We start from the raw sequence: 15,736 nt of genomic DNA, 5'->3' as shown, positions 1-15,736 counted from the left end.
TTGATGGGACCTCAATTAACAACAAGATTGCATTTGTGTAGCGCCTTTCACTTTGAACTTCTTAGCCAAAGATTAGCACCTTCAACAATCAGCACACTCCGAGCACTGCACTAGTGACAGTCTTCTTTGAGTTCAAAGTTTTGAATGGGATTTGAACTCACAACCTTCCGACTCAAGAAGTGTGAGTGCTACCAAATAAGTCAGGGTATCATCTGTTTTAGTATTCAACATATTACACATTCCAGTGGTATGTTGCTGGATACTTTAAAATGCTTCCCGAAAATTTTCAAAAGAGAATTTAAGGAGAAATTCAGTGTTTTCAATGTAGGAGCTTTGTTTGTGATTCCTAAATGGAATTTGCTGATTATGTTATGGTAGGATGCGATGCTGGGTGAAATTACATAATTTAAAAACTAGAAAATAAGTTAACAATTAAATGTTGGTGCAGATTGAGATTTCATTAAATAGCTATTACCAAAAAAATTATGAATTGAATTGTGAGCACTGATTTTCAGAAGTCTTTACATTGATAAGGATAAGCCAGCTCAATTGTAAGATACCATAATATTTTGCCTAACATATCGATCCTTCAGATGAGACATTAAACCAAGGTCCAGTCTGCTTGTCCAGGTGGACATTAAAGTTCCCGTGGAACTATTCGAAAAGAGAAGGGAGTTTCTTCTGGTGTCCTGGCCAACAATTCCTCCAAATAAAATTGGTTACTCACTCCATAACTGTCTGTGGGACATTGCTGTGCACAACTGACTGCTGCATTTCCCCCACAAAATGCAGTCAATCCACTTTACAGGTTACCCTGTGAAGCGCTTGAGATGTCTCGACGACATGATAAGGCACTATAGCAAATGCAAGGATTATTATTATCTTCTCCAAAATCAGCTTGCTGTGTGTAATATGAAACTTCTTCAATGAAGCACAACATTGTAAAACTGCAAATATTTTAGCTTTGTGATCATTGAGGGTAGATCTTTGACCCTTACATCATTCTTGAATATGGGAGACTCGTATTGATGCTGTTCCAAATCTTGTCACTAATCCATTGCTTTTATTTCCCTTTACTTTTTTTTAGGGATTTCTAAACTCAATTTTTGAGAGGTTAAAACAGTTTCTGGAATGCAGTAAGTATATACCTATAAAACTGAAAAATATTTATGATTCTTTATCTGAATTTCTATATCGTAATTCACACAACATTTCCCTCAAATGTTTATGCCCCCAAAATACACATGCTAATATAATGATGTGTGAAAATGTAAGGCTATTTCTGGTACACATTTAATGGACCTAATTTGTTTCTGGAGCTGTTATAGAAGGATAGATATGGTCACACTGCAGGATTGGTTAATTAAATTCTGTTTATCGTGGCGAACAGCTGGACCATACAGTTTTATACATTGGCTGTATTTGTGTATTCCCTAGGCTTATGAACTTGAATTTGCAATTGAATTTCTGAAAGTTAATGATTCCATGTCTAAATCTGGTATACAATGGGAATACTTAGTAAAACTTGCAGCGTAATTGAATATCAATACGATTTGGTGAAAATAACAGCGGAATTCTCAATATACTCGTTTTTTTGTTCTGTAACATTGTTTTTGAATATGGTTTCAAGTTCAAACTTTCAAGAGTTGAGTTTCCAATACCATTTCAAAATCACCTTTTTTCAGTATCCAAACCAAATACATGTGTATGGTTTCTGTTCGTCTGGTATGTTGTGGTGAACCCTTCTTGCCTAATCCAGAAGGGTTGAAGTGCAGGTTGGCAAGAGACTAGGCTAGGGGACTCGAGAGTTGCATTGGGTATTGTTGGATCTTAACCAGCGAAGCATTTACAGCTTGCCATTGCAAAGATTGGTAAGCTTCTTACTGCTTGCCAAGCTAGCGCTTCCCTGCCAGTTAGGATTCTGATTTGCAAAATAAACAGGAGCTGAGTGAGCATCATCCCAGACTGATGTAAACATTTTGGAATACTGTTCAACAGCATGTAAACCCTGCTGCGTTCTTAGTCTGCATGGTGTATTCTGCTGAACATACATTATAGTTTTTCCCTTTAAGATATTTTGATATGACACCTTGAGGCATAACTATGTGATTGCTCCTATTTCCTAGTTCCTATATACTTTGGGTAGCTCTACTTGTATGTCACCAATTTGTTTCTCTGGCAATGACTGCTCTCTGATTTTTTTTGTTTGTTTTACATAAATATTTATTTTTTATACATATATATATTTCGCCCACAAAATATACAGCCAATTAATTTTACAGTATATTCTGTGAAGTGCTTTGTGACGTCTCAATGATGCGATAAAGTGCTATATTGTTGCAAATTAAGCATTTTATTAATGTAAAGATTTCCTTCAGTGGTTTCTTGCACTCAATGTTCTGATTCTTGCTGCTTTGTCACTTTTTAGGTCGACGAGTCAGTGCAGAAAACACTTGCAGAGAAAAGCTGGAAAAGACCATTATCCTATTTACTAAAGTGGTGAGTAAATTTTGCATTTTTAGAAACAGAATCAGCCTGACACTTCAAGAATAATTAAAACGTGGGAATGGCTGACATTTACGTTGTGTGTAATCTTCATTCTCTTATCTATATAACTGATCACATTGCTGATTCACAAGACAATAACAACATTTCTAAGAGTGAAAAGTTACTCATTTCGCATGGTTTGGTGGTTAGGTTCCAGCAACCTTTAGTATCTTGTAAAATGTGCGAACCCAGAGAGAGTTAAGTCTAGACAATTCAGCAATCCGAGGGGGGGGCGGGGTGTGGAGTGGGGTGAAATTGCAGCTGAGTCCAATCCTGTCCTCACCAGAAATCTGTGCAGAACCACTTTCTATCTGGGTTCATTGGATAGCAATCAGTGATTATCTCTCACTTACTCTTCCCCCTTCCTCCTCCCCAGAGGCCCAAAGCTAACTATAGCATCCAGCAACCACAACATGTCAGATTAGCCAACTCGATACAGATTGAAGATCAAATGAAAGACCTTTCTGGTCTGTACAGAACTGTTCCACCATGGCTGGTGTACTTGCCCACTAAGCCACTAGGAAAGCTCTGAGTGAACTTTGAGAGGGTGGCATTTGCGAAACAACCAAAATTATTATTGATTTTATTTTTTTGCAAAAATGACTTGAGCATTGACCAATTGAGCGTTGTGATCAGGATCTTGCAGAAACCTATTTTGTAAATATTTCTCAATATGCCAATTCATGGCCTTTTTATGTTTTTGTGAGTAGAGGAAGCAAATTGATGAGTATTAGACTTGTTGGTAATGTATAAATGCTTTTCCCAGAAGCCAAATCTTTATTGAACAGTTTGCTCAACTGAGAAACGCTTGCTGAAGCAAACCAAGATTTGTTACTTGCTGGAAAGCTCTGGGCTGTTTTATAATGTTGGAAAGCTGTGAGAGCAATTAAGGTTAGAGGAAAGACAAAAAACTGGAGAGGTGGGAGTTGCGATTTGACACAGATTAGGCTGGGAGAGAGAAAAAATGTTTTGACATGAGAAATTAAAAGGAAGGATATGAGGTAATTACATAGAGACCTTAAGTGGGACAGTGGAGCATTTAATACTTATTCCATTTCTAACTTTTTGCTTGTTCAGGTTCAGGTTAGGGAATAACAGGAAAGTTTTTGTACATGAAAATGTACAAAATTTTAATTATTTGAAGTGCTAACTAAACTTTTGGAATAAGCCAATCCAGTGACAATTGGATGTTTTCTAAATAACTGAGAAAATGATGAAGTTTTGGTTGAGGTTTATGCAATTGGTAGCGATGCAATTAAACAATAGATTGTGGCTTCACATTGGGAAATGACCATAAGTGTGGTGGAGGGGGGGGGGAGTTTATCTTAGCAGTGTTGAGTCAGTTCTACATGGATCTCTTGTGGATCCCTTGCCATTCTTGCTATCATAAAATATTGAAGGAGGATTTGCAGAATAAAATTTACTGCACCTTTCAAATATAAAGAGCATTCTGGATCAATTAATTTGTTTGGCTAAGGAACAGCAGATGGTTTGACATGAGGCATGAAAAGTGTACATGATGGAAGAAGAAAAACAATGTGAGTGTGATTATTGAACATTCAATATGGTTCCAGTCACACTAAAGCTTTTATCACTAAAGCCAAATAAATGTCAGGATGCACTTGAGGGATTTTTTGACTGTCATTCTAACCTATGTTTAGAATATTGTATTATTCTAATTATTCTAAGTATTATTTGATCATTCTTGCTGTTGTTCTCTATACTTTAAAGGTAATGCTACCTTTAAAGTATAGAGAACAACAGCAAGAATGATCGCAAAATTCTAGGAGAGACTCAAAGCTGAACCTGCTTTTGTTAGAGGAAGTATTGAGGACGGACCTTTGAGACATGGATGAAAGCAGCCAGATTGACTCGGATTGTGAACACAGAACTGGAGGACACATTCAAATTGATAAATGAAGCTAGTGATGAGAGATTGTTTTTTTCCTGGTCAGATTTTCAGCACATACAGTTAATGGATAAATATCTGACTGGGAACAGGATTGAATTTAAAAAAACACTCAGATGTTTCAAATTCTTGAAGGACAATGTGAGGCTAGACGAGAGAGGGAGGTGTGTGGCATGTGGAGGCAGCTGGTTGAAGTTGATGAGTGTTCAAAGGTTTTCCTATTTTTCTGTTTCCATTACTTTTGAGGAGCACGGGGTATTTATCTAGAACTTTTCCTCAGGAGAGTGAAGTGAGAGGAGAGTGTGTTATAGGGTAGATTGTATGTTGTCTGAAAAGCTTTTTGAGCTGAATAGCTTTATCCCATTATTGGTATATGTTAATATATAATTAAATAAATGTCTTGAATCATTCTTAGGAATGATGGCTCTGAGGAAGCAAGCGAGTTTTGTAAATTTTCAGGCAAATAAAATCTTTGGGTGCATTACACAAATTGTTTATCTAGGAGCTGACCTAAACCTGACTCATGTTCTGTCCTGTTTATCATTAATTGGTCATGATCTAACTTGTATTTTATTTGTTGTTTGCAGCTTTTGGACTTTTTGGACTATCATCCATTTTCATTCATCACCTTGATTCAGCGGTCACTGGAGTTTGCTGTTAGCTACGTATTTACAAGCGCTGGCGAGGGTGTGACATTTGAACGGTTCATTGTTCAGTGTATGAACCTCATTAAAATGATTGTCAAAAACGATGCTTACAAGCCTGCAAAAACCACAGAAGGTACAATGATTTCCAGGCATGCCCTTTTGTTTTCTTCTTACACAAATGATTTCACCCTTTGTCATTTTGGCTTGGGTGGGAGGGATGAGTAAAATGCATTGCTCATTAATTATCTGTAGAAAGCAATTTAAACCTTAGTGCACAAGTTTTGGTCCTGTCTAATTATATGTTTGTCAGAAACTGACCGCTTATTTCTGTCTGTTTTGGATTTTGGCTTCTACCATATTGAGAGGAAATTGTGTTTTTGAAGTGTTAGCTGAAGAGCATTTGTTGCATTGTAAAAATAGCTTGGCATTTTCATGAGGAGTCTATTTAAATACAATCCCAGCATTTTTCAGATGAGTTTGAAATCAGGTCATTTATAGGTAATTGGGCAATTTTTCCCTTTTCAAAAAAAATCTTCTCAAGAAATATCATTAACTACAAGTTAACAAAATAAGGATAAGCTTTACTTGTATCATAGAATCCTACAGCACAGAAGAGGCCATTCAGCCCATCGTGCCTGTGCTGGCTTTTTGAAAGAGCTATCCAATTAGTCCCACTCCCCTGCTCTTTCGCCATAGCCTTGCAAATTTTTCCTTTTCAAGTAAAGATCCAATTCTTCTTTGAAAGTTATTATTGAATCTGTTTCTACTACTCTTTCAGGCAGTGCATTCCAGATCATAGCAACTCACTACGTAAAAATATTTCTCATCTCCCCTCTGCATCTTTCCCCAATTATCTTGTATCTGCATCCTCTGGTTACTGACCCACTTGCCAGTGGAAACAGTTTCTCCTTATTTACTCTATCAAAATCCCTCATAATTTTGAACACCTATTATATCATGGATGTCTGGATGCATTTGTATTTAAAAAATTTTTTTGACATGCCTGTTAAGTTGGAAGGCACTAAAGTGCTTTTTTATTTAAAAGGATTTGACAAAACTAACTTCACTTGAAACAATCAAACTCTTAGTTCTTTTGTTTGTTAACCATGCAAAATAGAGTAGCCAGAACCCAGACACATTATTGAAAACAAAAGCCTAGTGGAAGTGAAGTTTTGTTTTGCAGAAGAAGACTTAAATAGTTCTGCACTTGTGTATTGAAAGAAAAGTTTCTTTCTTCTAACCCTCTAAAAAAGTGAATACTTGTGTCTCTTAAAGAATGAATACTTTTATGTTATGAACTGCTTTTCATCAATGTGGATTTTGGAAAATTATATTAATGCTAAAGCTATGTCTACAACTACTGTAAAAACAAAACAATTTTCTACTGATTTGTGAGAGATGCAAATTCTCTAAATTAAACTTGCCCTGAAAATCCAGTGGCCAGAAGATAGTTGTCTCCATTTAAAGGGGGTAGTGTAGCGACATCATTTAAGTAGTAAGTGAATTGTAGTATTCATTTAAGTACTAAGTAAATCACATCTAAGGTTACACTTGTTAAACATAAAAAATGTTGCAATGTTGCAAGATGCAATGTCGCTCAGGCTGCTTGGATAGCTTTGCAAATCTGTTTACTTTTATCCTTCCCTCTCCTTAAGACAATGACAGATTGGGTGCATGTTTTGTTTACCTTGAGTATCCGAGCCAAGCACTTTCACATGAGAAAATGCACAAGTACTTTGGCTAAAATAATTACTCTGCGAATTTCTGGCTTTGCAAGATTGAAATGTTCAAATAGTTTTCTCTTTGCTTTGCAAGATTGAATATATGTCGCAAAGAGGCTAAAGCTAATCATTATGCTTAACATTTTCAATGTCTGGCATTAAAGAGCACTTTGAAAAAAATGAGCAGTATCATAGAATATGATGAAAATTGGCAGCCTTTTATTTGAGTCTATATGCAGGAATGAGTTGAGAGTTGATTTCAGCGCCTTGGGATGTTCTCCTGGCGCTATACAAATGTAATCTTGTTGTTGTTGAGTTAAGAGTTTGGATGATGTCTATTGTTTTAATTTATGCAGGTAAGAAAGTAGATCCCTCAGATTGTTTTGCCAAACTGTCATGTGAAAAATTGTGGCATTACCTCTGTCACATTGTAACGTCATTCAAGTTAATTACTTGTGTATTGCTAATACAAATTGCTGATAAAAGGGTAGAATTTTGAGAAATTACTGCAAAATAAGACATTGTTACAAAGGTTATTTCTTTAGTTTTCCGTAGTAGACTATATTGGCCTTGGTGTTTAGTATGTAGACAAATTGTGTTCTTGACCAAACATTCGGAAATGCATAGCTATTATTTGAATCATTAATGATACTGAATTTGCAGGAAAAAAATCAGGGATCATTGAGACTATATTGACATTGACAATCACATGGAAAGTGAGCAATCTTCCTTACATTTTGCTTGTGAAAATAAGCACCTGATTAGACATCCTTGTCACTGCTATTCAAAGATGGACAATATGGACATATTACATCAATAACTGTTTCTCATTGTAACTTTTGTTAATGATTTAACTATCACAGAAAATGTTAGTCTTAGTCATGTTTAGGATGTAGATTCAAAATGGTTAAAGTTAATTTATATTCTATTCAGAATATCAGTTGAGTGTCTTTTCAAATTATTGAATAAAATTTTGTACTAGAATTTACCTTTTTATGTTTTGTATATAATGTGAAAACATCATGCTCTTCCATCAGTGAATGATTTACTAATATATTGAATACCACATAAATACAATACACTTTACATATATGGAGCGCCTTTCACATCAGGAGGACGTCTCATAGAACTTAACACTGCTAAATGTCAAAGTAATAGCTCTAACACTATGGCATGTTTCTGTAACTCTAAGCTGATTTGCTAGATATACTCTTAAACTTTGGGACCAACCAGATGGAGTGCAATCATATGCCTGTGCATACGTATGCCAAGGAATGATTACATTCATTTAATTGGTGTTTTCATACAAAACGCATATAAATGCAGTTAGATGCATGCTGCTTCCGATGTGATGGGATTTCATTTTTGGAGCTCAGCAACAGCTTTTTACGTAATATTTGCTTACACAAGAGATTTGGATAATAGCATTTTTACAAAATATTTAATTCAAAATAATTCGATCATCTGCAACATGCAACATCTTTTTCCTTTCGTGTGGAAATGCCAGTTGGTTGAGAGTTGGCATTGTTAAGTAGCAAATTAATTTCACAATGATGTCATTGCAATATCTTTTCAATCTATACGTAAATTTAGTTCATTTAAAAGTAACATTTAATTTATCATTTCATTTCAGTAATATGCTGTACTTTTCAATCCAGGGCCATCATTGAGTCTTTCAAGTTTGGCTTGGATTCATTTTACTGAAAGGGTGAAGGGCTTAGTGACTCCACCTGGTGGGTTTCAAACTCTTTTGGTATGAATGGAATACATAATGAGGAACTTGGGTGGTGGGGGGTTGGGTGGTGGGGGGGAATCTGTATCCCATTTTTATTGATAATTCCAATGGAATTGACCTTTATGGCTTGAAAATTATTATCTTTGTTCTTTTATGGGCCATAAATCACATTTTATGGCGCATTATGCTTTGAGTTGTTCTGTGTTCCTTAAGGCTTTGGTATCTGTTTGCCACAGTGCAAGTGCAGTTTTCCACTATTCTTTCATGCTTGAATTATACTGTTGGATACAGTATTTATTTTAATACTGTAAATACATTCCAGCAAATATACAATTTATACTTTGTTGAGTAAACCTATCCAATGGGTAGCAGCCATGCTTTCTCCTTATTCAATGGGTGGGTAAAACATAAGGAATAGTTGAGAATGTTTCAAAATAGTGTGTAAATGGTGGACCACTGGGCGATCTGATCGTTTATGAGGATGGTGAAATTAACCACTAATAATGCTTTCTGCTATTAGTGGTTGTAAGGCTTTGAGACATTTCATTTGTGGTCCAAGATTCGTGTGGAGTATAAGGACAGCACGGACTAGTTGGGCCAAATGGTCGGTTTCCATGCCATACACCATCCTATGTAACTATGGTGAGCAATACTTGTTCTTGTGTTATCCAGTTGTGTGAAAGACGTCTGAACTTTTAACTATCATCGTTTTACTCTGAAAGTACACACACTGCACTCCAACTAAGATTGCAGGCAGGGGACCTTTTCCAAGAGTCTTTTGAATCAAGGGCTCTGAGACGCTACCCCTCATGGAAGGCGCTATGTAAGTGCAAGTTGTTGTTTAATGAGTGGTTTCAGAGAGATGCAAGAGAATGTTTCTGGTTGAGACTTAAATTGCAGTGTGGGAAATGTGGGTAGAAATATGTAGTTAGCAAGTACAAATTATAATTTTGTGCCACTGGATGTTCTAGGGTTAGGATTATTGTACAGCTACTGTAAATTGTGTTTTACTATTGAGTAAACTGAGTGGTCTTATTTCACTTTGTTTCAGAAAGCAAGCCTGAAACACTAGAGGCACATAAGATAAAAATATCTTTCTTCAACTATCCAACTTTAACTGAAATCTGTCGAAGACTGGTATCTCATTATTTCCTTCTGACTCCAGAGGAATTGGCCATGTGGGAGGAGGACCCAGAGGGTTTTGGTAAGTTTTTAAAAAATTGTCTCAAAACCAGTTTGTTCGATACAGTGATTCAGTGGTCATTATGAGGGGAAATTGGAGAAAGATGCAGAGGAAAGAGCAAGAGAAAGATGAGAGGGACCTGATTGAGGTCTATAAAGTTCTGAGAGGTTTTGACAGGGAAATTGGGAGAAACTATTTCTAGTGGAGGGGAATCCATGACTGGAGCAAGGTTCCCAACTTGCTGGGATGGTGGAGTGATCACCGGGCTCAACATTCCTCCGCATCGTCAATGAGCCAACAGGAGCTGCCATCGCCTGTGGCCTGGACAAGAAAGGTGAGAGTAGAGGAACATCCTCATCTTCAACCTGGATAGCAGCACCTTTGACAAGTCCGTCCTCACTGATATTGGTGGTGAAAGCTTTTTACATTTGGAAAGCTTGAACATGTTGTTACCCCCTCAAAAGTTCAGCCACTACTGTGTCTCTCACACACACTCCCTGTCATACACTGAATCTCTCACACGCACTCTCACACTCTATATTTTCTCTCTCTCTCTATCTCTCCTCTCTCTCTCCGTCACATACTGTATCTTCCCTTTCTAACACTTGTGACATCTATTGTAATTATATGTTGAATAACCCATTATTTTTGCCTTTATTATATTGCTGACATTGCTTATTCCAAATATTTATCACAGTAAATGCATTTTAAAATTTTCTTCTAATTTCTATTTATATCTTATGAGTCTGCTTGGCTGGGTTAACCTTCTATTCAGTAGCCATTAAATATTTTATGTACTTTGAGATTCCGCCTTTGCAGAATCTGAAGATTTGGTTTCTCAGATGTTTCTTCTTTGTTCATCTCCTTTATGTCTTGGATGTCCAGTTGTCCTTTTCCTGATATTTTCTGATGTAATTCCTTTTATTATGGCGTATTGATCAACACTGGACATTGTTTTCTGAGTGTAGTCTGACCATTGCATTGTGAAGTCTCAGCTTTAAGTTTTTTTTTAACTTTACTATGATGTTTGGATATTGAAAGTGATACTTCTATCTCTACCATGCTCTCCTCTTAATTCATTTGAGTTTAATAATATACTGTGATTTTTAATGGATTCCCTAAGGACACCTGATATTTGTTGTGCTCTTGGATTTCTCATACCTTGTGTGTTTTTCTAACTGTAATTATTTTACATTTTAAAATTTTTGTATATCCATTCCAAATTGTTTGCTGCATCCTGTCTATTGCCCCTCTTCGAGTTATTATAATAATTATGGTAATCCTTACATTTAACACCACTCCTTTCATACTGGGATGACATTTCAAAGTGCTTCACAGGATATGCTGTAAAGTGTAGTGACTGGTATTTTATAGGCAAACACGGCCAATTTGTGTAAAGCAATGACCCACAAACAGCCATGATGTGAATGACTAATTTTATTTGGTGAATTGTTTGCCAGGACATCAGGAGACTCTCTGCTACACATTACAAATCACTGCTGGTGTAGTTGGCTGATTTTGATTCAATGGTATTCAATTTACAAATAACCCCTGACACAGAAGTGCGTCTCATAAATGAGATTTGTTTTGGATTGAACACAATTAATGTCAAATATTTTCTTATTACAAATATTCCTTCCTTGAGCTTTCACAGAACATTTTACAGTAATTCATAATTTCCGATGATGCTTAAAGGATAATTGTTTCAGTAAGCATTTTCTTGAACCATACCTTCAATCACCCTCCTTTTCCCCCCCCGTCATCCACCCTCCCCGATCCCAATCCTCAGCTTGGGTCCGAAACACTGATTGTCCAGCACCTTGGGACGTCCTTTCGCGTGAAAGGCGCTATACAAATGTGATTTTTTTTGTTTGTTAGTGTTCATAAAGGTGATATTTATGTACAAAATTGATGCATGGATCGAACACACAAATATGTAATAAGTGCTCGTGTTCTGTGTCAGGGGTTATTTGTAAATTGAATACCATTGAATCAAAATCAGGTAAGAGTTTTCACACATACATTTATTTTTCTGAAATACAAATAGTTTACTATCTTTTATATCAGTTCTGTTTGTCTATACCATATTACATTAAGATTTTCCATCAATTGTTTTTTGGGGGGAGTGTGGGGAGGACAGGAAGAATGAAAATGTATAAATAAAAAGGGTATTTGGTGTTGAGCTTTGGATAGTTTCCAATATGATTTATGTTTATATAGCAGCTTTCATATTGGGAGGACATCTCAAAACATTTGACATTGCTGGATAGGCACCCGAGCTGGGGCTGGGAGCTGAGGGGGTGGAGAGTAATCCCAAATCCATTAATTAATGCTTTCAGTGAATAGATTATTTAATAATACTAAATGTGTAATACTAAATGTGGAAGTTAATATTCTGCTGTAATTTTTGGTCACTAATTCATACTTCTGACTTGAAAGGCGCTATACAAATGCAATTTTGTTTGTTGTTTGGAGATCTTTGTGTCCAAGTGGAATGCCTTGGATACAACAACAGATACCATCGTCAGAGTAGTTTCATTTTTATTGTAATGAGATCATTAGTATCGACTTATGAAAGTGAGATGGTGAGCTAATTTTTCATTGTTCTGAAATTAAATTTTGCAAAACTAAAAGTGGATGATGTGTATAGAACACTTCATAATCTTATATATTGGCCGACGATTATTCAATTCTATTCCATATTTTGTTATTGACAAAATGTACTGTTGTAATAAGTTTACAGAGACCATACTTTTGCTGTAAAAAATACATTTTCCTTGGAAATCAAAATTTCTATCATTTTGATTGTTTTAGAAAAGATCTTGAAATGAAAACAAACAGAGCATGATTCATTTCTGACAAATAATCTATTGACTGAAACTCTGTAAAGCAGGCTATGTAGATTCCTTTTAAATAAATCATTGTATTTAGTGGATGATGCACTTATAAATTTAATTCTAGCATAAATTGCTTTATTTCCATACCATAAATTAGGCATTCAATCCATACTTGGATTGAATCCACACTTGCACAGCACTCTATTTCTGTTCACATACATTAGTATTTCCACTTGTTTTTTCTTTGAGATGCATCAACAGCAACAACAACAACAAGATTCCATTTATAGAGCGCCTTTCACGTCGGGAGGACGTCCCAAGGCGCTGGACAGTTGGGTCAGGACCCGAGGAGGGGGGAAATGGTCAGGGTGAGGGGAGGGAGGGAGCGAGGAGGGGGAAATGGTCAGGGTGAGGGGAGGGAAGGGAGGGAGCGAGGAGGGGGTAGAGAGTCGAGAGGGGAGCTGAAGGCACGGTCAAAGAGAAAGGTCTTGAGACCGGCCTTGAAGGAGGAAAGGGAGGAGGCGGCGAAGGCACTGGGGGATAGAGTTCCAGAGCCTGGGGGCTGAGAGGCTGAAGGCCCGGCCACCGATGGTAGGGCGGTTGGGGCGGGGGATGTGGAGCAGACCGGAGCCAGAGGAACGGAGGGTACGGGCAGGTAGGTAGGGGGATAGTAGGTCGGAGAGGTAGGAGGGAGCAAGGCCGTGAATGGCCTTGTAGGTGAGGATGAGGATCTTGAATTCGATCCTCTGGGGGATGGGGAGCCAGTGGAGGCGAGCGAGGGTGGGAGTGATGTGGTCCCGAAGCCTGGTGCGGGACAGTACACGAGCTGCAGAGTTCTGAATGACCTGCAGCTTGTGGAGGGAGGTGGCGGGAAGGCCGGCGAGGAGAGAGTTCCCATAGTCCAGCCTTGAGGTGATAAAGGCGTGAACTAGGGTTTCAGCAGCGTGAGGGGTGAGGTAGTGCCGTAGTCTGGCGACATTCCGGAGGTGATGGAAGGCGGTGCCAGTTGCAGTGCGGATATGAGGGAGAAAGGACAGCTCAGGGTCGAACAGAACCCCGAGGTTCCTGACTGGCTTTGAGAGGTGGAGAGTGCAGCCTTGGATGCTGATGCTGTCAGCGCCTGAGGTGCGGAGGCGCTGACGTGAGCCAATCAGGAGGGCCTCAGTTTTGCTCACGTTGAGCTGAAGAAAGTTGTGGAGTTGAGGGTAGAGGAGGAAAGGTAGAGTTGGGTGTCATCCGCATACATGTGGAAGTTAACCCCATATCTGTGGATGATGTCACCAAGGGGGAGCATATAGAGGGTGAAGAGGAGGGGACCGAGGACAGAGCCCTGAGAGACACCGCATGAGACAGAGCGGGGGGTGGAGGAGAAGCCGTTTGTGGAAACAAAATGAAGACAGTGGGAGAGGTCGGACCTAAACCACTTAAGGACAGGGCCTTGAAGGTTGAGGTGGGAGGACAAGCGGTGGAGGAGGATAGCGTGGTTGACCGTATCGAATGCTGCCGAGAGGATGAGGAGGCAGAGGGAGCCCTGGTCGCAGATGGTCAAGATGTCATTGGTGACCTTGACCAGGGCGGTTTCTGTGCTATGGGCAGCACGGAAACCCGACTGAAGGGGTTCGAATAATGCATGGGTGGAGAGGAAAGAGCGCAGCTGGGAGGCGACAACTCTTTCAAGGACCTTGGACAGGAAGGGGAGGTTGGAGATGGGCCGGTAGCTTGATAGCTGCGACGCATCAAGGGAGGGTTTTTTCAAAGTGGGAGTGATGGTGGCAGTTTTTAGGGGAATGGGAACAGAGCCAGAGGAGAGGGACAGGTTGATGATGTCTGTGATAAGTGGGGCAAGGAGGTGGAGCTGAGAGATAAGGAGTGGAGTGGGGATGGGGTCAAGGGAGCAGGTGGTGGGTTTCAGGGACAGGATAAGGTTGGTGACAGAGGGTGGGGAAACGGGTTCAAAGGGGAGGATGGGTAGGAGTCGGAGTGTGGCTGGATTCCCTTGATTTTGGATTCAAGGAAATCCAGCATCTCCTCGCAGTGAAGGTTGGAGGAGATGACTGTGGCGGAGTGGACGGAGGAGTCGGGATGTGGTAGAAAACAAAAGCCTGGGGTTGTTCTTCGCCTCCAGGATTATCCTGGAGTAGAAGGACGACTTGGCCGAGGCTAGAGTGGAGCGGTAGATTTTGAGGAGGTTGAGGCAGGTGCGTTCAGCAGCCCGCACCTGGATCTTCAGTGAGCGGAGGTGGGTGGTGAACCAGGGGGAGAAGCGAGAGTAGGAGACAGTACGGGAGGTGATGGGGGCAAGAGTGTCGAGTGCGGAGGAGAGGGTGTTGTGGAGGAGGGTGAGAGCAGAAGAGGGGTCACTGAGGGTTGAAGGCCAGAGGGAGAGGAATTCAGAGGACTCCAAAGCAGTGGTTAGGGATTGTGGGGGTAACTTCTTCCAGGAGCAGTAGAAGATGGTGGTGGGTCTGGTGGAGGTGGGGAGGGGGGTGGAGGTGGTGAAGGAGATGAAGTGGTGATCGGAGACGGCCTTGTCGGTAATGGTGACATCCGAGACACTGAGGCCCCGGGTGATCACCAAATCGAGTGGGTGGCCGTGACTGTGAGTGGGGGAGTTGATGTGGAGGGAGAGGTTGAGCGAGGAGAGGAGGAGGAGAAGTCCGAGGAGATGGAGCAGGAGGGGGTGAAGTACAGGTTGAAGTCGCCCAGGATGATGAGGCGATCAGAGCAGAGGCAGAGAGATGCAAGTAGGGTAGAAATATCGGAGATGAAGGTGGGAGAGGTTTTAGGGGGCCGGTAGAGGAGGAGGATTTTGAGTGAGAGGAAGGAGGGGTGGGAGAGGGTGAGGTGCTCAAAGGAGGGGAAAGAGCCAGAGGAGTAGGGGGATAGGGCAAGTGGTGTCCTTGAGATAAGGGCTACACCACCGCCACGGTGGTTGGGGCGAGGGATGTGGTGGGAGGTGTAGCCGGGTGGTGTGGCCTCCGTGAGGGGGAAGGTGTCGCCTGGGGTGAGCCAGGTTTCCGTTAAGGCCATGATGTCAACGCTCTCATCAAGGATGAGATCGTTGATGACCAGGGCCTTGTTACAGAGGGAGCGGACGTTTTGTAGTCCGATGTGGAGGTAGCGGTTGACAGAAGGGTGTGTGGGGAGAGAGGGGGTT

At 40.0% G+C, this 15,736-nt stretch overlaps 1 protein-coding gene across 3 annotated transcripts in view; it reads left to right on the top strand.

The window, feature by feature from the left end:
* The window catches only part of ipo11 (importin 11), a 258,056-nt gene that overhangs the window by 45,541 nt on the left and 196,779 nt on the right, over window positions 1–15,736 (top strand). For all 3 annotated transcript variants that reach the window (XM_007892133.2, XM_042335013.1, XM_007892131.2), the window contains exons 8-11: window positions 1,088–1,136; window positions 2,429–2,499; window positions 5,044–5,236; window positions 9,611–9,763. In XM_007892133.2, coding sequence (XP_007890324.1) covers window positions 1,088–1,136; window positions 2,429–2,499; window positions 5,044–5,236; window positions 9,611–9,763 — 466 coding nt within the window. The remainder of the gene's footprint in view (window positions 1–1,087; window positions 1,137–2,428; window positions 2,500–5,043; window positions 5,237–9,610; window positions 9,764–15,736) is intronic.

The sequence above is a fragment of the Callorhinchus milii genome, unplaced genomic scaffold (assembly GCF_018977255.1).
Source record: "Callorhinchus milii isolate IMCB2004 unplaced genomic scaffold, IMCB_Cmil_1.0 Scaffold1, whole genome shotgun sequence".
Lineage (NCBI taxonomy): Eukaryota > Metazoa > Chordata > Chondrichthyes > Chimaeriformes > Callorhinchidae > Callorhinchus > Callorhinchus milii.
The sequence above is the reverse complement of the archived record's forward strand: the minus strand, read 5'-3'. Positions and strand labels throughout refer to the sequence as shown.